Source organism: Canis lupus, chromosome 2 (assembly GCF_003254725.2).
Source record: "Canis lupus dingo isolate Sandy chromosome 2, ASM325472v2, whole genome shotgun sequence".
Lineage (NCBI taxonomy): Eukaryota > Metazoa > Chordata > Mammalia > Carnivora > Canidae > Canis > Canis lupus.
In genome coordinates this window covers 17,210,829-17,231,872 of record NC_064244.1, presented here as the reverse complement: position 1 = coordinate 17,231,872, position 21,044 = coordinate 17,210,829, and the positions used below count along the sequence as shown (strand labels likewise).

At 37.9% G+C, this 21,044-nt stretch overlaps 1 protein-coding gene across 10 annotated transcripts in view; it reads left to right on the top strand.

Annotated features, from left to right (window-relative positions):
- The window catches only part of CACNB2 (calcium voltage-gated channel auxiliary subunit beta 2), a 380,949-nt gene that overhangs the window by 191,657 nt on the left and 168,248 nt on the right, over positions 1–21,044 (top strand). The window contains exon 1 of one of the 10 annotated variants that reach the window (XM_025445593.3): positions 6,590–6,982. The exons of 8 other annotated variants lie outside the window; for them this stretch is intronic. In XM_025445593.3, the coding sequence (XP_025301378.1) occupies positions 6,932–6,982 (51 nt within the window). In that variant the 5' untranslated portion in view covers positions 6,590–6,931. Of the gene's footprint in view, positions 1–6,589; positions 7,054–21,044 lie in introns of those variants that run through there. One more of the 10 variants, XM_035713406.2, reaches the window with a different exon arrangement.

The following is a 21,044-nucleotide window of genomic DNA, read 5'->3' as shown; positions in this document are numbered from 1 at the left end:
CCACAAAGCAACCTCTCCTCCTTTTATTTTTCATAGAATAGTCTGAAGTAGCAGCTTTGAGGTAGGTTAAATTTACCGTGACTCTTTATTAATAACAATACTCAAGGATATTTTCAAGTATATCTTAGCCAATAATGTGGAAAAGCAAGCGGTGGGGAAGAGAGTCCCTTTCGGTTCTTGTAGTTGGTTAGTTGTGATATGTTTGGAAATTAGGACATTGTCTCCAAAAGGAAGTTGTTTGGCCAATGTAAGTTTCTAACTAATGGCAAAGTGCATAATATGTTGTGTTGTTTTTTTTTTTAAGATTTTATTCATTTACTCATGAGAGAGACAGAGAGAGACAGAGACAGAGACACAGGCAGAGGGAGAAGCAGGCTCCATGCAGGAAGCCCGAAGCAGGACTCGATCCAGGGACTCCAGGATCATGCCCTGAGCCAAAGGCAGCTGCTTAACCGCTGAGCCACCCAGGCATCCCTGTTGTGTATGTGTGTGGTTTTTTTAAGGACAGCTTTTTATCAAGGAGGGAAGAAGGGCAAAAAGCTAGCTGAGTTCCATCCACTGCTAAATTTTTCATGAAATAAAAAGAAGGGAGCTTCCTTTATTTGAGTGGCTCTGATTTAAATGAAGATCCTCCCCTCATCTGTAGCTAGATGAATTAGGGCCAGAGTTGATAACAGACTCTTTATGGGAATAAAATGTGAGGAAAGAGATTTAACAGTATAACCATTTGGGTCAAATAGTACAGATGCAGGAAAAAATTGCTTTGTTTTTTTCTCATATTCTTCTGAACCAGTAGAAATTTGTTGGAATTTGTTGTCACATGAAATTTTTAAAAAATGAATTCATTAGCGAAAACAATATTAGGTGGAAAGAAAATACAATTATAAATGTGACTATTTTCATTATGTGTTTTGTTTTTTCTATGACATTTGGAATTGTTTGCTATTTTTATTTCTTGAGAAAAACAATGTGTTTGGCTGTTATTTACCAAAAACACATGTGAGGCTTAGAGTGTACACACACGTTAGAGTTTTGTTTTGTTATCATGATTCACTGTCTGGCTAATGCACGCCATAATTATCCATATTTGTACACATATCGTGGCCTTTTATAATCAAAGACGACACTATTGATGACATGAGCTCTAAATTGGGGTGTGATCAAGGGAGTTTTTTTCACAATCCTTGCCCATTAGATAAACAGTCTGGCCTTTGAAGTCTGGAGTGGCCACTCAAAATATGTGATCTCCAAAATTTTGCCTTTTTTTTTTTTTTGGTCTCCTGGCAACACAACATTATTTATACTTCGGCCACCACCATCCAGAAAGGTCTGCTGCTGTTTTAAAGTTTAAAACAACAAATGGGAACGTTGTCTCAGATTGAGGATTCAGTACTGCCGAAGCTGTCTTCCCTGCCTTCTGTTTATGTAGACAGATAATAACAATTCTGAATACAAATATAGCAAAATAAAGAGAACCCTTCTCTCGGCAGATTGGTGAGCATGCTTCTTTAGTTATAAAAATAGCACTCGAGGAGTTCTCTGGTTCTAATGGCAATTTCATTAAGCCTTTTTCAGTTTAGCAAAGACAACTTGGGGGATGGTAAGGGGTGTGTAGATGGGAATTGGAAACAAGCTAAAGCAAAAGTTTAGTGGTGTGAATGCCAGTAGGGACTGCAGAAACCTCTGGTCCTTCCATCTGAAACCTGATGCCAAGCTAGGCCATGGTCTCTGGGCTTCTCCTGTAGAAAATCACAGAATAACCAGGCACTTGGCCGAGCTCCCAGGGGCTGCCTCTGAGCCGTTCCCAATTCACAGCAGGTTGGCTTCTCCTGTCCCTGCCCTTTGCCTCTTCAACCCTCTATCCCACTTTGAGGCAACCTGGAGTAGATCTAGATGTGGTTTGAATTTCACAGGCAGTCATCTTGGTTTATAATTTAAAGTACTTCACATTGATAGCACCACTATAAAGGGTACCTTCAGGTTTCTCAACCTCAGCACTATGGACATATTGAGCTGGAAAATTCTTTCTGGTGGGAGATGGGGGCTGTGCATTATAGGATATTTAGCAGCGTCCTTGGCTTCTACCCACTAGATGCCAGTAAACCACCCATCCATCCCAATGTGGCAATCAAAAATGTCCCTAGACGTTGCTAAATGTCCCCTCAGGGCAAAATCATTCCCAGCTGAGAACCACCCAGTTATAGCAAAGAAAATTAACATTTATTTGTCATCTCTGATGTGCCAGATGTGTGCTAGATGTTTCATGCAATCCTGACAATTCTCTTGAAGTCATCTCCCCTTTTCACAGATTAGGAACCTGAGGGATAGCAAAGATAAGTGTTGCTATTTGTTTTGTTTTGTTCTAGTTTTTGTTTTTCCAGTGCTTAATAATGAAAATACATTATAAAACCAGGGAAATTATTTTATATGTAGAAAAAACAGAAAATGTCATTTTTAACATTTTTATTCTAGACTATGAGTGTATTTTAGACATGCTCTAAATTATAAACACTTGGCTTGAAAATATGCCAAATGTATGAAAAACCAAAAATTCACTACTGGAGGGGCACTTGGGTGGCTCATTTGGTTAAGCATCCTGCTCTTGGTTTCAGCTCAGGATCATGGGATTGAGCCCCATGTAGTACTGTGCACTCAGCGAGGAGTCTGCTTGAATATTCTGTCCCTCAGCTTCTCCCCCACTTGCTCTCTCTGTTTCTCTCAGATAAATAAGTTTTTAAAAAAGAATCATGGCACACCTGGGTGCCTCAGTTTGTTGGACTCTTCGTTTTGCCTCAGGTCATGATCTTGGGGTCGTGGGATCAAGCCCTGTGTTGGGCTCCACACTCATTGTAGAGTCTGCTTGAGATTCTCTCTCTCTCCCTCTGCTGCTACCACCACACTCATTCATGCTCTCTCTCTTTCTCTGTAGAATAAACAAATAAAATCTTTGGGGGAAAAAATTATCACTACTGGATACTGACTTACCCACCTAAGTTAAGATTGCCTTCCCTTTTCTACCTTTTAACACTGGAAAGTGACCAAGTTGTCTTGGATTTGTTATTTCTTGTGGTTTCCGGCATGATACACTGATCTAAAATCCTGCATGGATTTCTGTTATCACCTTCCTTGCTTATACTCTCAATAGTCTATTTGTCTGTGATACCTACACCTCTTATATCTTCTCTCTTTTTCTCTTTGTCTTCCCAGAGTCATCAGAAAAATATTCCTCAGTCCCATTTGAAGGGAAGAAAAAAATCCTATTTGATGTGTGAAAAAAATGCTATCCCAGGAATATACTGTTGTTTAGTGTTAAAGAATATATAGGACCTTGGAAAGGCACTGAAATTGCCTTCTAGAATTTCCGTTCTCCTCCTCCTCCTTTTCAAACCCTAGTTGATTTTTTGCTTACCTGAAACCCGCATTAATTTCTGACATTTTTCTATTGTAAGTATATTTTAGTGGCATCATATATTAATATGAGCTAGACTTGGAAAGCTCACAATCATATGTCATTGTCAGAAACCTTGAAAACTGATGGTCAAGTATAATTTTTCAAAAATTTCAGAACGTTTATCTTAAATGTACAATGAATATGTGTCAAAGATTTTTTTCTAATTCATCAAGAAAACTAGCAAGATGGTAAAACTAGTTTAAAAGATTAAGGAAGGGATGCCTGGGTGGCTCAGTGGTTGAGCATCTGCCTTTGGCTCAAGTTGTGATCCCAGGGTTCTGAGATCAAGTCTTGCAGCCGGCTTCCCATGGGGAGCCTGCTTCTCCCTCTACCTATGTCTCTGCCTCTCTCTCTGTATCTCTCATGAATAAATAAATAAAATCTAAAAAAAAAAAAAAAAGATTATGGAAGAGGAGTGCCTGGGTGGTTCAATTGGTTAAGCATCTGCTTTCGACTTGGGTCATGATCCCAGGGTCCTGGGATCAAGCCCAGCATCAGGCTCCCTGCTCAGTGGGAGCCTGCTTCTCCTTCTCCCTCTGCCTGCTTCTCCCCCTGCTTGTGCTCTCTCTCTCTCTCTTTGTCAAATGAAAAAATAAAATCTTTAAAGAAAAAGATTACAGGAGAGATGTATTTATTTATACTCATTGAAAGGAAGATACCGGGCTAAGATTTCTTACAATACATACAGAACTGGTTACTGTTGTACAGGACAATAAAACAGTCATTTGGGGGTTATCTTTTATACAGATGGAAATCATTAGCATTTTTACTGGATGAATTTGTTTCTACTGGTCAAATTCACTGGCATTTCTATCAACTTTCTACAAATTAGTATTTACCCTCAAAATATATAAAATATCCTAATCCAAAGTAAATAGTGAGTTAAACGAAGGTTTCTAATTTCCCTAGAAAATTAGATAATCCTTGGTTGTCAGTTAGACATTTAAAACTTTTGGGGGGTTGAAAAAATAATATAAACCTACCATAAAAAGTTTGAAAATACTAATCTTTTTATGTTTTGTTTTCTTAAGAGAGAGAGAGAGCACAAGTCAGGGGAGGGGCAGAGAAAGAAAGAGAAAATCTTAAGCGGAGCCTGATTTGGGGGCTTGATCTGAGGACCCAAAGATCATAACCTGAACCAAAATTAAAAGTCAGATGTTCAACTGAGTGAGCCATCCAGGCACTCCAAAATACTGAATTTTTTAAAAGAAGGAAAAAAAACCCTACCCTTAACCCACTACCCAAATGCAACCATGATAATTAGAATTCATGTTTCCTTACAAGTTTTTAACCGTGGAGTCATTATTATGAAAAGAAAAAAATTGATAGGCTATTCTTTTTCTTTGACTTACTCTCATATATCATATGTATTTTGTTATATAATGAAAGTGTCCTATAAACATTTTATTGTCTATATAGTGATTTGGCATTTTTGTATTCCATTTTCCACTATTTTTTCTAATTCTAAAATTATTTCTTTTATGAATAAGTAATGCATTTATATGAAGTTTTCAGAGTTACAGAAAATACATAAAAAATAATACAGTGGCCAATGGTGGAGGTGCAGCTGAGTTTAAGAAATAAAATATCACTAACAGAGTTACCCCACCCTCCATTAATTCTTCCAGATGTACTCCTATCCAGATGTAACCACTCTCCTGCATTTAGTACTTTTTCATATTTATTTGTATTCTTTTACTACCTACAGGAAGTGTATAGCATTTTTGCCTATTTTCAAACTTCATACAAATCATATTATAGGTTCTTAAGGTATAAAGGTTTTACAACTTGCTTTTTTCTATGGACATATTTGTGGGGATTTAATCCATGTAGTTACTTAGAGACCATTCACTCTCCTTGCTGTAGTGTCTCAAACCTTGTTGAGCCACTCTCCTGTTGATACACATTGAATTTGTTACCAGGCTTTTACTAAAATCCCCAGTGTTGCTAGGGACATTCTGTGCATACGCCTCCCTATGTGCTTGTGTGAGGGATGATGGCAATCCGAGAGCATGGTCATTAACAACTTCACTGCCTTCGCCTTTTGCAAAATCTCTAACTTGGCTGTACCAATTTACACTCCCACTAACAACATCTGAAAGTCTGGCTGCTTTCCATCAGGGGTTGGCAAACCTTTTCTGTAAAAGACCAGATCAGAAATATTTAAGCCTTGCTAAGCGACGTGGTCTATCTCATAACTACTCAACCCTGTGACTGTAATGCAAAAACAGCCATAAACCATATGTATATGAATGAACGTGACTGTGTTTGCTTAAACCTTTGCTTGGGGACACTGAAATTTAAATTTCATCTAATTTTCAGTGTCACAAGATACAGTCTTCTTGATTTTTTTTCCAGTCATTTTAAAATGTAACATTCTTAGCTTGCAGGTGATGGGTAATGGGTAGCTGGTTAGTTTTGGCCTTCAGCCAGAGTATGCCAACCCTTGCTTGACATCCTCACCAAGATCTGGTATTTCAAATACATTAAAATATTTTGACCCTAATGACTGTGAAATGGTAAACTGTGATTTTCATTTGTATTCCTGACCAGTAGTGAAGTCAAGTATTTTTCATGTGTCTTGGCTGCTAGAATTTTCTCTTCTGTGGTTTTATTTATTCATTTTTCTTTGCCATATTCTTTTATGTTGTGGGACTTTTATTTATTGGCTTTTGGGAGTCCTTTCTGTCTTCGGGATAGTAATCCTTTGTTACATGCTTTGCAAACATGTTCTTAGAGTATCGTGGTTTTTGCTCCATTTTTTAAAATTGTCTTTTGATGAAAAGACGTTTTCAGTTGAAATGAAATTGAATTTCTCCAAGCGATATTTATGTGGCTGTGTGGAGAAAAAAAAAATGTGTTTCTCATGCACTTGGAGAATGTGAAAGGTGACCACAAAAGAAAGATATCACTTTCTTGTATGCGAAGGAGGAAATATTTCTTCATCGGATGTGAGCGAAAGAATGTTCTCACTTTTGTTCCAGGCTTTTTTTTCTTTTTCCCCCAGTCTGATCGTTTTCTTGAACCCCTGACGGCTTGGCCAGTTGTGCAATCTGTTGTCCTATAGTAGAGAGAGTATGCTTAGCGCGGCCGCAGCCAGTGCCGCCTGGAAGGCCTGCATCTGACATTGATGAAATGTTGCTGGGCTTTCACAAGTGTGCAGGCTTTGCTCCTGCAAAGCCAGCTGACGTAACTGGCAGTAGAAAAAGCCCCTCCCACTTGTGTTTGTTAATTGACTTTGATGAGCTTGTCTGCGAGGCCTAAGTGGTTCCAGAACCGTTATAATCGGAAGAACTTTGAGAAAGTCACACTGGCTGGCTAAGACTGCACACCTCGAGCCAGCCAAGGACGAGGAAGGCAGTTGCTATGCTGGTCAGCAAAGCAAGACTTGGCTGCCTTGAGCTGTTTTATTGAGTTCTTGCCCCCGTGAAGCACATTCCTGCTCTCTGGAGAGCTGGGTCCACTTGGAATTGGGCTGGCATGCTGGACAGACGCCTCATGTCTCCTCAGACTAAGTGCATCATTCCTGGGGTAAGCGCGCGGGCAGGGAGGCAGGCCAGATGCACCGGTGTGGTCTCCAGAAGACGGGCATGTCCTTTATTGTGAGTGAGCTCAAGCGAAATCGCGTCAGTTGCTTCTCTTCTTCTTCTTCTTCTTCTGCAAGTTTTCCTTATCTTGCCAGAAATGTCATTTGCAGTGTTATGATGTCAGTGCTCAGGTGGTTTGAGCAGGGAAAGCGCTAACTCTGGTTTGAAACTGGTATGTGATTGAGATCAGTTTAGTAGCTTGGGGGGGCGGGTAGAGAGTGGGGGAGAGACTGGGAGACACTGGAGAGTGGAAATGCTTTTTCCAGCTGTAGACAGTCACTTGTTGCATTTGCACATCGTACTGACAGCCTAGCCACTGAGCTGCTTTATTACACCCCCCCAGGCCTTTCTGTGTAAATCAAGATGATTTGACTTCCTGCATGGCTGCAAATCCAGATTTCATTGCTTGTTTGTCACCTCAAAAATTTGTGAGTTTAATGAAATACAGGAATGAAAGGCTAATGTTTAAAATACTTGATCAACAGGGCTCTACCTCACAAAGATGGGATGTTTGGGTCTTTAGATAGCGAATGGAACTTTGAAAGTAGAGATCCCCTCATTATTGGTGCCCTCCTAGGGAAGGCTTCAGAACAAATAATTGTTCTAGAACTCATAGATGAAACTAAATAAAAATAAAATCTAAAAAAAAAAAGCCTAAAGTAAAAATCCTAAGGTTACAAATATCTGTGCTAATAGGACACGAAAATACCTTTTTTAAAATCAGTAAAATACAGCTTGCCTAGAAATGTTTTCCAAGGTACCTCTTCTGTTTCCAGTTCCAAGCCTCACTAAGTTCATCTAATGAAGGAAAAATAATTCTTGCTGAGAAATACCTGCGTGTGGTAATCATCTATTCCGTGTTTTATGCGACAAAACTGTGAGATGTGTCTCTTAATCTATGTGATCCTTCATGATACGTTATTGTATCTCATCTAAAATTTTCTAAGCACACCTTTTCCCTTGCTCACCTTTGTCTGCTTTAAAGTTTATATTTCTATAGGCTGGCAATATGCAAACTAATTCTAAATGATTTCTAGGTAGTTGATAGTTCACGCAAGTATCTGAGCTTTTCAGATGCCACTCACATTTAATTTCGAAATTATTCAATACCTGTTTGTTCTGAGGGATATCTGGAATCATCCTTTCCTGTAAACCTGCCTGCTTTCTAAGAATGTAATCACACACAAAATAGCTGTTATGGTTGTTTCTGCAGAGGAATTCTTTCGTGAATTAGGAAAATGTATAATCCTGAACCCAAATTGCTAAATATCCCAAACTGCCAGATACATTACAGTGGTCATTTTAAATATTTTCAGCAGTGAAATTGGGCTGAAAAATGTCACAGTTATTTAATGGGGATGTCTATCTAGATGACTTCAAAATGGTTGAATGATTATCGTACAGTTAATTTCAGTTCTACGAAAGATTATGGGGAATCTGCATGGGGACATTTTATCCTTTTAAACTACTTCCTCTCCTCCGATCCTAGATTTTTGTTTCCTGTGACCTAATCACTTCTCATTTGAACTTATACCAGTGTTTGAATTAGGCTGATAAATACATGGATTTTTGGCCTTAAGAGTTAATGTTTAAAATAAGTATTTATAAAGACAATTCTCTTTCCATTTAACACCATCAGTCATCCTCAAAATTCCCCAATGATGGCAGAAACTATTATTTCAATTTGGACAATAATATAAATGGAGATAATTTTTTAAATCCATATATGTGTAGATAATTTTAAAAATACATGAGTTTGTGTATGTATATGTGTTATGGAGTAACTTTTTAGGATACTGAATAAGCTATATGACCCTGATTTTTGTTCTAATCAAGTATGATTTCAGCTCTTACAGCAGTTATACTTTAAAGTCACTGAAGATCCCCAATGTGTAAAAACCCATGTAGAAACCATACATTTGTTTCCTGTCCTGAATTAAAATGAAATTAATAAACCAGTAAAATTTGATATTGATAATTACTTTTTCACTGGCAAGGTCAAAAAAATGTCTCTGACTAGTGTTAAGTGCATTTGTTTTCTTTTTATGAATTCTGCTGTTGCATTGTTAAGCTTCTTGAATATTCTTTATGACTGAAACTACGTGCTATAATTCTTAGACCAAGGTAGGGACTCCCTCTATGTCCTTGCCTCCCTTCCTTACAACAAAAATGATCTCTCAGACTTGTGCAGGCTTTTCTGTTTCTTTAGCACATTACCCACAATTTCAGTGTTTTCTTTTTTTTTTTTAAGATTTTATTTATTTATTCATAGAGACAGAGAGAGAGGCAGAGAGAGAAGCAGGCATCATACAGAGAGCCCGACGTGGGATTCGATCCAGGGCCTCCAGGATCACGCCCCGGGCTGCAGGCGGCACTAAACCGCTTTGCCACCGGGGCTGCCCAATTTCAGTGTTTTCTGACTGGTTTAGAGCAAGCATTTAGATATAGTCACACTTAACTTTGAATATTAGGCCATTACCTTCATGATTGCTGTGCGATTGGCAGATTTGGATCATCTCTGAATTGTAACGTTAAGAAGAGTAATATCTGCATTTCAAGTGTTTGTGAGAATTTTTCTTAACAATCCCAGTGCATATAGACTGCTTAGTGCAGACCCTTTGGTTATTAAGGGAATGCACATTCCTGTCTACAGTTTCTGCAGTGGCTAATAATGCAAGAACTTGGCTCTGGGACCCCAAACCGTGATATCTAGGAGAGACAGCAAGGGAAATTTATGAGCTGTTTATGATTTGCATACTGGAAGAAGGAGAGATTAAAATAAATAACAGTCCTGTGAAGTGGGACTCCTAATTGGATATCTGTGGACCCGGGATCAGAGGGCTGGGAGAAGGCAAGTGGAAACCCTCTGGAAATGATATGCAAATATTTGAGTCTGTATACAGTCTCATTTTCTAGCTTTAGTATATTCTCACTGTGGCCCTCAACTCCCAAATGGCGAAGCACCAGAGCTCCTGAATGACAATAAGCCCGAAAGAACAAAAAAGATGGAGGTTAAATATTCTAAGAAGTTTAATGATCTTTGAAGTATTATTCTTTCTTTCTCTTCACCTTTATGTTGCTAAAGCAGTTTAGAAAGGGAAAAACAAGAGAAGTTGATATGTGTCTGTGTGTTCTGTAGGGGAGGAGAACTTTCCCTTTCTTCCCTTCTGGGTTCTTTGGCTGGTCTCATAATTAAATTGACATGAAACAGATGAACAGGAAAGAAAAAAAAAACAAATTTAATTTTGTACATACGGGAACCCATAAAAATATGAGACTCAAAGAAATGACCAAAGCAGGCAGCCTTTATGCCTTTTAGAAAAAGAAACAATACAGTTGTGAGGAATTGACAAAACAGGGGTTTGGGATTAAAGTAGCAAATTAGTGAAGAAGTAACAAGATTTTGTTCATACAGCATTTTTGGCTTTGAATCCCCCCCTCTGGTGGTGAGGATGCTTTCTACCCTCCTGGCGCAAGGAGGGTGTCTTCAGATGGGAGATTTATTTCCTGCTCTCAGGGGAAAAAGGAGGTTCAGAGTGTCCTTCTTGTACCAGCTGTTTCTTGAGTAACTTTAATTCAAAATAATGAATATGGCAAAGTGGCATATTTTGGGGTGGGGTGTTTTTTCTGCTCTACAGGCCCACCTTTAAAATCTCCAGGAAGTTTCACAATTCAGAAGTTGCAATGGTAGATTGCTCCAGTATCTTACTGAATTAGTCTTACTCTTGAAAATAAATCAGTTAAAAAAATTTTAATGCAAGTATAGATGACATACAATATTATGTTAGTTTTAAGAATTCAATATCGTGGTTTGACATCCATGTACACTGTGAAATGTTCACCATAGTAAGTCTAGTTACCCCTGTCACCATACGAAGTTGTTATAATGTTATTGACCATATTCCCAATGCTATACTTCACATCTCCATGACTTCTTTATTTTATAACTGGAATTTTGATTCTCTTAATCCTCTTCATCTATTTTGACCATCGTCCCACCCCTCTCCTCTGGCAACCACCAGTTTGTTCTCTGTATCAATGAGTCTATCTCTGGTTTTGTTTGTTTATTTATTTTGTTTTTTAGAATCCACATATAAGTGAAATCTTATGGTATTTGTCTTTCTCTATTTGACTTATTTCACTTAGCATAATACTCCATTCATCTATTGATAGACACTTAGATTACCATATCTTGGCTATTGTAAATAAGACTGCATGAACATAGGGGCAGATATATCCTTTTGAATTAGTGTTTTCATTTTCTTTGGATAAATATTACTCAGAAATAGAATTGCTGGATTGTATGGTATTTCTATTTTCCATTTTTTGAGGACCTCCATACAGTTTTCCATAGTGAATGTACCAATTTACATTCCTACCAGCAGTGTACAAGGTTTCTATTTTCCCCACATCCTTGCCAATACTTGTTATTTCTTGTCTTTTTAATACTAGCCATATTGACCAGTATGTGAGGTGATATCTCATTGTAGTTTTCATTTGCATTTACCTGATAGTAGTGATGTTGAGCATCTTTTCATGTATCTATTGTCTGTCTGCATGTCTACTCTGAAAAATATCTATTCAAGTCCTCTGTCCATTTTTGAATGAGATTGTTTTATGGTGTTGAGTTGTATGATTTAAAAAATATATATTTTGGGGGATCCCTGGGTGGCGCAGCGGTTTGGCACCTGCCTTTGGCCCAGGGCGCGATCCTGGAAACCCGGGATCGAATCCCATGTCGGGCTCCCGGTGCATGGAGCCTGCCTCTCCCTCTGCCTGTGTCTCTGCCTCTCTCCCTTTCTCTCTCTGTGACTGTCATAAATAAAAAAAAATATATATATATATATATATATATATATATATATATATATATATATATATATATTGGTTACTAACCCCTTATCAGATATATCATTTGCAAATATCTTCCTATTCAGTAAGTGACCCTTTCATTTTGTTGATGATTTCACAGTTAGGTAGTTGATAGGAGGCATTTCTAATGGAAACAAAATAAAAATAAGGGTTAATGATTAGAGCAAATTATAAATCCAGTCTAAATTCTGCAGGCCATTGGTCAGGATCTCTAGATTGAACTCAAAGCATTTTCAAATAAAATGAGGGCAAGTAGTAGCAATCTAACAGATTTCCTGGCTTGCAGTATGAATGTCTCTGGTGATCTTCGTGAGTAGCCTCACAGCAATGGGCACAAAGATTGTTGACACATGAGCTGTGGTGGTGATTTCCCTGAAGTGCATATCAAGTTGTCTAACATTAGTCTGCATGGCTTTGGAAAAAGAGTTTTCATTCCTAGTGATTTCAAGTCAGACAGTGGGAGAAAATTGGAAATTTTGGAAAATTGAAAATTGCTTATTTTGGAACATTAGAGCAGATATTAAAGAAAATTGGAAGAATCCAGCTCCAGTTGGTTTACAGGTAGAAAACATAACATTCAAAAGCAATTAACAGGACTGGAATCTAGTAATCCCAAAGGGTTTATTTATAGTTTTCCAATGAAACAAAAATTTTTTTCTGAGACTAATTTGTTTGCAAAATAAGTCTAGTCCCATTAAACTTGTCCTGATTATTTATATAAGTGCAACAAGAGTAGTAATTGGCCACATGGACTTTTCAAAGTTTGTTTTGCTGAAACATTTTATTTATTTGTTTGTTTATTTATTTGAGGGAAAGCATGAGCAGGGGGAGGGGCAGAAGGGATAGGAAGAGAGAATCCACAGGGAGATCAGGTAGAGAGAAAGAGTAATTGTTTCATATTTGTTAATAGGTAGACTTTACCAAATTGCTCTAGGTCATAGGTGGAGGGGGAGGGGCGGGGGAGGGGGAAAGAAAAAATTTTCCTTAAATCTTGAGAAATAAAACATCAAAGAACCAGCAGTATTTCAAACAAAAAGTCATGAAAATTGTAATCATCTTCATCAGTTCATTTAGCCCCATGTAATTAATTCTTGTTCTGCTTGAATTCAGTTTATCCGTTAGTTCTAGAAATTCTTACCCAGTTCAGTGATATGATCTTAAAGTTATCAGAAACCTCTGTTCTAGGGTATTTGTCAGAGTCCTTTCCCTGAATCTCTCTGAAGATGAAACATATTTGCAAAACCATCAGAGTTAAGTAATAACTTGTGTAAATGACAAAAGACTTAAAAATGATGGTGGTTTAAGATCTGATGAGAGTTCATTATAATGCAATTGACAAGAGAATTTGGTTCTTTCTGTAACATATATTTTAAAATAATTACTAGAATTATGACTGATAGCATTATACCAGGACACATCAGATTTTTAGGAATTTCATAGAATTTCTAGAAAACTTATATTAATAATTTTAACATATATATTTCCTAAATAAAGTTTAGCATCACTTCTTATTTGACATTTTAACATATCAAATAAGCTTAATTAGTATAATATCTTTTTATAAGGGGTGGGGAATCAATCTTCTGAGATATTCTAGGGATCCTCTAGAAAATCCCAAATTTAGTTTGAGGTCAAAAAGACTTCATTTAGAATTTGATTTGGGAAGCTTGTTCGAAAATGTCAAAAGGTGGACAGCCTGGGTGGCTCAGCGGTTCAGTGCCACCTTCAGCCGGTCGTGATCCTAGAGTCCTGGGATGGAGTCCCATGTCAGGGTCCCTGATGGAGCCTGCTTCTCCCTCTGCCTGTGTCTCTGCCTCTCTCTGTCTCTCTCTGCATCTCTCATGAATAAATAAATAAAATCTTTTAAAAAAATGTCAAAAGGTTTTGGGCACTTAACTAATTAGGGTTATGGAACATTACAAAATTTAAGACTTAATTAGCTATTGACAAAAGATTATAAAACAAATACAGAAGGTTACACAGTTGTGAGCAACACTTAGCTTATTTAATATTGAGAAGATTCAGTATTCTTAAGTAATCAAAAACCTGATTAAAACAAAATGGAGATCAGGAAATTATTTTGTAAGACACAAAATCTTTGCTTTCTAAGAAGATTACATAAAAGGGTAAAGAAAAATCTTTCACAGTCTCTTATAATAAGCAGCAGACCAGTCGTCCAACAAAACTTTGTCCCTTTTGCAAATGAAAGAAAATTAAGGTTTAGTTTTACATAAGCACTCTATTAAAGCTTATTTTTAAAACCTCTATGTTAAGAAATAAATAAATAAATAAAATCTCTATATTAATACTTCAACTTTAGCCACTTGATTACACAAACTAAAATTCTTTCTCTCTCTCCTTCTTTCTCTTTCCAACTGCCTATTTCCATTTAGTTTCTTCTTTGTTTCCCTTTTTCTCATTCTGAAATAACCAAAAGACAAAATTGTTGTCTTCCTTCTTAACAAAAATGCATGTGTATACTTGATACTTTTTCTTGCCCCAAGATATTTTGCACTTTTCTTGCATAAAGATTTGTTTTCTTTATTATTTCTACTCTATTTACTCTATTTCTATTTTAATTATACTTATTAGAATTCATTCTTAACTCTTGGAAACCATAATTTCTAAAAAAAAAAAAAAAACTAAGAAATAATTGCTAACTGTATGTCATATCAGCTTACTTTAGATTGACAAACTAATGAATACATTTTATAATTCCTAGAGATATAGGCTTCCTCATATTTTAATTTTTCAGTGTGGTACAAGACATGTTTACTAATAGACTCAAATATCTTTAGTTCTTTATCTAAATATCTTTAAGCCAAAATTAGGTAAAACTTAGGTTTGGGTAATTAATGTTTCAGTGTTCTGTCTTATTTAGAAATAATCTTACAAATACAGTAAGTCAATTGTTTAGGATGAGAGCTCACTAAAAGCAATTCTTTTCCCCAAATATAGACATTTTTTCCAAATCAGAGATCCTTCATGTGGCCATTGATCCGTAGGATCTTATATTAATCTCAATAGTGACACAAACCAATAAGCCATAAGGCTTAACCACAGATACAGGAGGTGTCCCAACAGAGAATTGCAAAAGGTACAGCCCTTACAAGACCCAGAAAATTCACGCCCAGTGTTAGCCTAAGAAAGCAGAGACCCTCGTTATCATAGGCGGTAACAATGACGTAGTGAATATGGTGCCTACGGTGCCTCTGCTTTTCCCTGTCCCCAGTCAGAGACGTGCTCATCTGTGTCACCAGGCAGGTGCTACTGGGATGGGACTTTTCTAGCACTAACAAGTCCATGAAGGTAGTAATGACAAAGCCCCTTTAAGGACTGGGACCCTTAATGACAAATTCCCCTGAGAGCTTGCATGGAAGACAAAGAGAATGGTGCTTGTGATGACTTCACATCTCAGAATCCCATTCTATTTGACTGGCACCCAAAATGCACGTTGGTACATGTACCTTGTGGCTGATGGGGACCAGAGAGGATATCCTCAATGGTTATAGCCCAAGCTCTTCAGGCCCTAGAACAAGACAAAAGGAAAACCTCATCCAGTTTTTACCTAGGGGGACCCATAGCAAAGTTGGCCTAGACAGACCAACTGGTCTGGTGAGAACCATGAGCTTACCAGTTGGTAATGCCAGCTCAAACAACAGGCTTATAAGATCTAGGCCTGCCTTCTCCCCTCTGCTTTTCTTCCTTATTACAGATGCCATAAAAGACAGAGACAAAAGAAAATCATGACCATTTCTGGGAGGAATCCATAGAAAATAAGGATACTTATAATAAACCTTTCCAGAAAGGAACTAGGGACCTTTCATTTTCTCCTGCTAATCTAAACTTAGAAAAAGAAAAGGACTCTCACTACTTTTGTTCCCAAGAGACCCGGTAGGCCGTGACCTGGGAGAGTGACATGGTTAGAGTTTTACCTTCCGCTGGCTCTTGCAGGGGTTCTAGGGTCTGGCCGCTGCAGAAACCCTGGAGCGAGCAGTGTCCAGCCAGGGGATAACCCCCACTTTGGGCCCCAAAATGATATTGGAGAAGAATTTCCATTATTGCCTTCTAGGTTCTTCGGCTGGTCTAATAAATAAATTGAACTAAGATAGATGAACAAGAGAAAAGCAAATTCAATTTCCTATGTATGGGAGCCCATAAAAATAGGAGACTCATCATGACCAAAGCAGACAGGTTTTATGCCTTTTATGCCAAGAAGCAATAAATTTGTGAAAAAATTGGCAAAACAGTGCATCCCGGGTGGCTCAGCAGTTTAGCGCCACCTTCAGCCCAGGGCCTGATCCTGGAGACCAGGGATCAAATCCCACATCGGGCTCCCTGCATGGAGCCTGCCTCTCCCTCTGCCTGTGTCTCTGCATCTCTGTGTGTGTGTGTGTGTGTGTGTGTGTGTGTGTGTGTGTGTGTGTGTCTCGTGAGTAAATAAAATAAAATCTTTAAAAAAAATTTTAAAAGAATTGGCAAAACAAAGAAGTTTGGGCAAATCAGTGAAGAAGTAGCAAGGCCTCCAATTCCCTACCTCTGGCCATAAGGATGCCTTCTACCCTCCTGGTAAACTGAGAGCGTCTTCATGTGGGAGACTTATTACCTGCCTTCTGGGAGACAGAGGAGCATCAGAGTGTCCTTCCTGCACAAGCTATTCCTTAAGTAACTTCAATTCAAAATAAGCATTATTCTGAAGGTGCCATACTTTGGGGTGGCATATTCTGCTCTCCTTCAATTCCCATATGTCATAAAACAAATAATGGTCTAAAGCTACAGGTGCTGCTGCATCATTTTTCAGGTATAACTCGTACTTAAATGGAATTCTAATGTTAAAAAGCCCTGGTAGCTAATACGCGTATTTTAAAGGGGATACTTTAAAGAATGATCACAGGGATGCTGGCTTTATCCCCAGGACATGTCAGAATGTTTGATTTCACCTTGCCCCATAAAACAGTCGGTTCATAAAAAAGACAATTTTGCACAACCCGACAAGAGTTGCCAAAATATTTTTATTGTTAAAATGGAAAAAACTCGAAAGAGAGCTTTACACATCAAGTAATTAATGAAAAGTGATTAGCATTAACTATATAAGAAATATTATAACAATATAAAGTATAAATATATATAAGTATTATAACAATATAAGAAATATTATGATGCTCCTGGGTGACTCAGTTGGTTGGGCATCCTACTCTTGATTTTGGCTCAGGTTGTGATCTCAGGGTCCTGAGATCCAGCCCTAGGTGGGGCTCCATGCTCAGTGGGGAGTCAGCTCGAGATTCTCTCTCTCCCTCTCCCTACCTCACACTCTCTCTTCCTAAAATAAATAAAAAATATAAGAAATATTAAAGAAAATGTGTGTATAGGAACACCACTGCCTCATCTCTTTAGGTCAAATATTTTTGCTCTGGCAAATTATATCCCAGTCCTTTTCTGTAAGCTTACATGGTCTTATGGCTGCAACTATCACATACAGACTATTCTGGAGTCTGCCTTTTTCTTTCAGCTGTATTTTGAGATCACTTTGAAATCATAGCATAATATAGTATTGTGCAGATTTCCCATAGTTTGTCTAAATAAGATGGTCATTTATTTGTTGGAATTTTCATGCATTTTATAATTTTGTTTTTATAGATAAATCTGTAATAACACTTTTGAGCATATGGTTTTGGCTCTGTTAAATAACATCCTTGAGATAAAATCTCAGATGTGGAATTATTTGCACAGTGAGTGGGTTTGAATGTTCTTACGTCTCTGGCTTTGCTTTCCATACGTCTTTTCAAAATGATTATACCAGTTGCCACTGCCAACATAAGATGAATACCATACTAATTTCATAACAATGCACCCCGCATTAGGTATTAATAATTTCTTTAAAATGTAAAAAATTACACAATAATGCTTTAATTTCTATTCAGTAGACTATTAGCAAAGGTGAGTTTTAACTGAATGTTTTTTATATTGTTTGGATCTCTGTGTAAATATGCTAATAGGTTTCCCAGGAATTAGATTCTTTTTTTTGGTTTTAAATATTTTTATTTATTTATTTAACAGAGAGATAGAGAGATCCAGAGACCACAAGCAGGAGGAGCATCAGACAGAGAGAGGGAGAAGCAGGCTTCCTGCCAAGTAGGGAGCCTGATGCTGGGCATAATTAATCCCAGGACCCTGGGAACATGACCTGAGCCAGAGGCAGACGCTTAACTGACTGAGCCACCCAGGTACCCCCAGGGATTAGATTCTAATGTTATTTTTATTTGTTAGATATTAACAGAATTACAAAATAAACTATTAGTGTTTTCCCTTGTCCAGTCCCAGCCATCAAAATATTTCCTTTTATATTTAGATTGTAGCACCCTGCTGATTTCACTAAAGGGTAGTCTAGTGTGAGATAATAGCATATTGGGTTTGATTAAAATCAACACTAAACTAGTCAAAAGATTAAGTCTTAATTTTGGAAAGTAAAAAGCTTCAACTTTGTTTAGATATCTAACTTACTGTGTGCAGAGAGCTAATGGCTCTCCACAAAATAAGAAAAAGACCACATCTGACTCAAGCTGTAGTTAATACGAGCAGCATATGGTCTCACCTTTAGATTCATAGATTTTGCACTGCTGAAGACAGCACAAGCCACTAAGTCATCAGGTTGTTGATTCAGGGCTGTCAGAGCTCAGAAAGGACTTCCCATGGGGCTTCCCATTCAGTGGTTGTTCGGGGTTGGGGGGGGACTTGTCTCCCTAATTCTTCCCATAGAGTTGGAGAAGTAGAACTTCCTATACTTTTTCTTGGCAAAGGACCTGCTATCATTTTGACTTTAACATTTGGTAACTTTACAAACAGTACTTACTTGTCTTTCAACCTTGGTCCAATGATACAACCAATTATTTTGGTGAGTGGCATTGTAGGTGTCAGAAAAGAGAAAAATCTGACCCCAGATATCATACCTGAGATCCTTGTCTGTGCTGCCAACACATAAACTAGATCTACTACAGTACTGAAGGTTCCACAGCCTCTGCCACAGACGCCCTTTATACAAAGTCTGGTTTATACCGTCCTGGGCCTCCTTGTCTTCTTAGTCACAGACAACAGAAAATGGCCTTGATTGGAGAATATGATAGGATTTGAGAACATGGTAAGACAGACAGAGCTCACTGCACTGAAAGAAGAATGAGATTTTTTTTTCTTGGTTCTACCTCTTGCGTCTTCATTTGGAAGCAAATCAGTTAACATCTTCAGGTTTGTTTTATCACCTATAAAATGAAAGTAATAATTCTTATCTCTGCATTCCTCCATGTGGGAGGCTGTAAAGGCCCAGGGGGGTGATGCAAAGTACTTAAAGCATCTCAGAATAGCTGTTTCTAGTTTTGTCTTCCTTTTGAAGCCCTAATAATTGCTTGAAGAATGTACCTTCAACATGAGTGTGTATAAAAGCAAGTAATCTCACCCCACATCATATTCCCCTATTTCTTCTTCTTTTCTTTTTTCTTTCTTTTCTTTTTTGAGCCTCTCTTGGCTTGGCCTCAGCACATGTATTATTGTAGCATGAAACCTGGTGAGCCTGTGGTCCTCCCCCTGCTGGGTCCAGGTTTATGACCATTTTCATGACTTTGTTTAATAAGGTTTAGTGTTCAATAAAAACACATGCTTGGAAATCTTTCAAGGCCAAGTGCCACATCAGCGGGTTTTGTGAATCATTCACAGCTCTGCTTCCAAGGCTTTTACAGTGGGCTTTCATGGTAGACTGTGAATAATTAATGCTAATTGATGTTTGGGTGGTTTTTTTTTTTTTTTAAAAAAAGCCTCTGTACATGCACTCAAATAGAACCATATGAAAAAGAAGTCACGCTATTGCCAAAAATATTAATCACCTACATATGACATGTATTGAGTGCTACCCAGGGGAAATTAAATGAGACATCTATTGTTGAAGATATTACCATTGATTCAGATAATGTTAACAAGATAAAAAATATATGTATGCACCTGTGCAAATACTGTAACATAAAGAGCCACGAATCTCTCTGCTATAGACAGAATAAATATTTAGAGAATTCTCAGGGTAAAAGATCGGTTGAAAGTGCGGAAGTTGTGAAATTGAATCAAATTTCACAAATTACAAATTTGATCCAATTTCACAACAGGCAAAGGATGAGTTTCTGAACAGTCTCCTTAATATGATTGAGTCAGTGTACCTATGTTTTCTGCTGTGGAGATCCGAGATAGTTATGGGGCTGAATTGGAGCTCAGTAAATGTTTATATTTTAAAGAGCTTGCCAACCTGTCTTCTCTTCTTTCTGTTTCGCATGGAAGATAGGAATTCAAAGCCCATTGTAGAAGTTGTGATAGGACATGGGGTTCCCATGAGAACTGGCACGTGAATGCTTCGGTCTAACTCTAGAGAGATGTGATGTTGCAGCGAGGACAGCTAATTGGTGGAGATGTTGAAAGTTGTTTAAAGAGAGCCCAAAAAACAGTTATTCCTGAGCTCCAGACTAATAAAACTACCTTAGTTAATAAGAGATAGTTTGTGTGAATAATAAAGGGTCCCCACTGCTGATGTAGTATCTGTTTTGGGGTTGAAAAAAATATGTATTTGTCTAATTTCTACAGCTGAGTGAGACCACCTGCCTTCTCTGGGACTGTGTTTCCTTCTCACGGTGCAAACCTAGCATTCGTCTTGGCATTAAAACCAAAGGCATTAGGCTAAGTGAAATAAGCCAGCCAGGAGATGGCAAATGCTGTATGTTTTACTTATATGAGATACCTAGAGCAGGTAAACTCATAGAGCCAGAAGGTAGAACTATGGTTGCTGGGAGCTGAGGGGAGTGGGGGGGAAGAGGGGGGCATGCTTAATGGGGCAGGGTTGTAGTCTGAGATGATGGAAAGTTCTGGAGATAGAAAAAGGTGATGGTTGCACAACAATGTGAAGATAATTAATGCCATTGAACTGGCCACTTCAAAATGGCTAAAATGGTAAATTTTATGCTGTATTCATTTTACCACAATTTTTAAAATGCAAGTAAAAGGGCACCTGGGTGGCTCAGTCAGTTGGGTTTCCACCTAGGTCATAATCTCAGGGTCAAGAGATCAAGCCCCACCTCTGGCTCCCTGTTTGTATGGCAGAGTCTGCT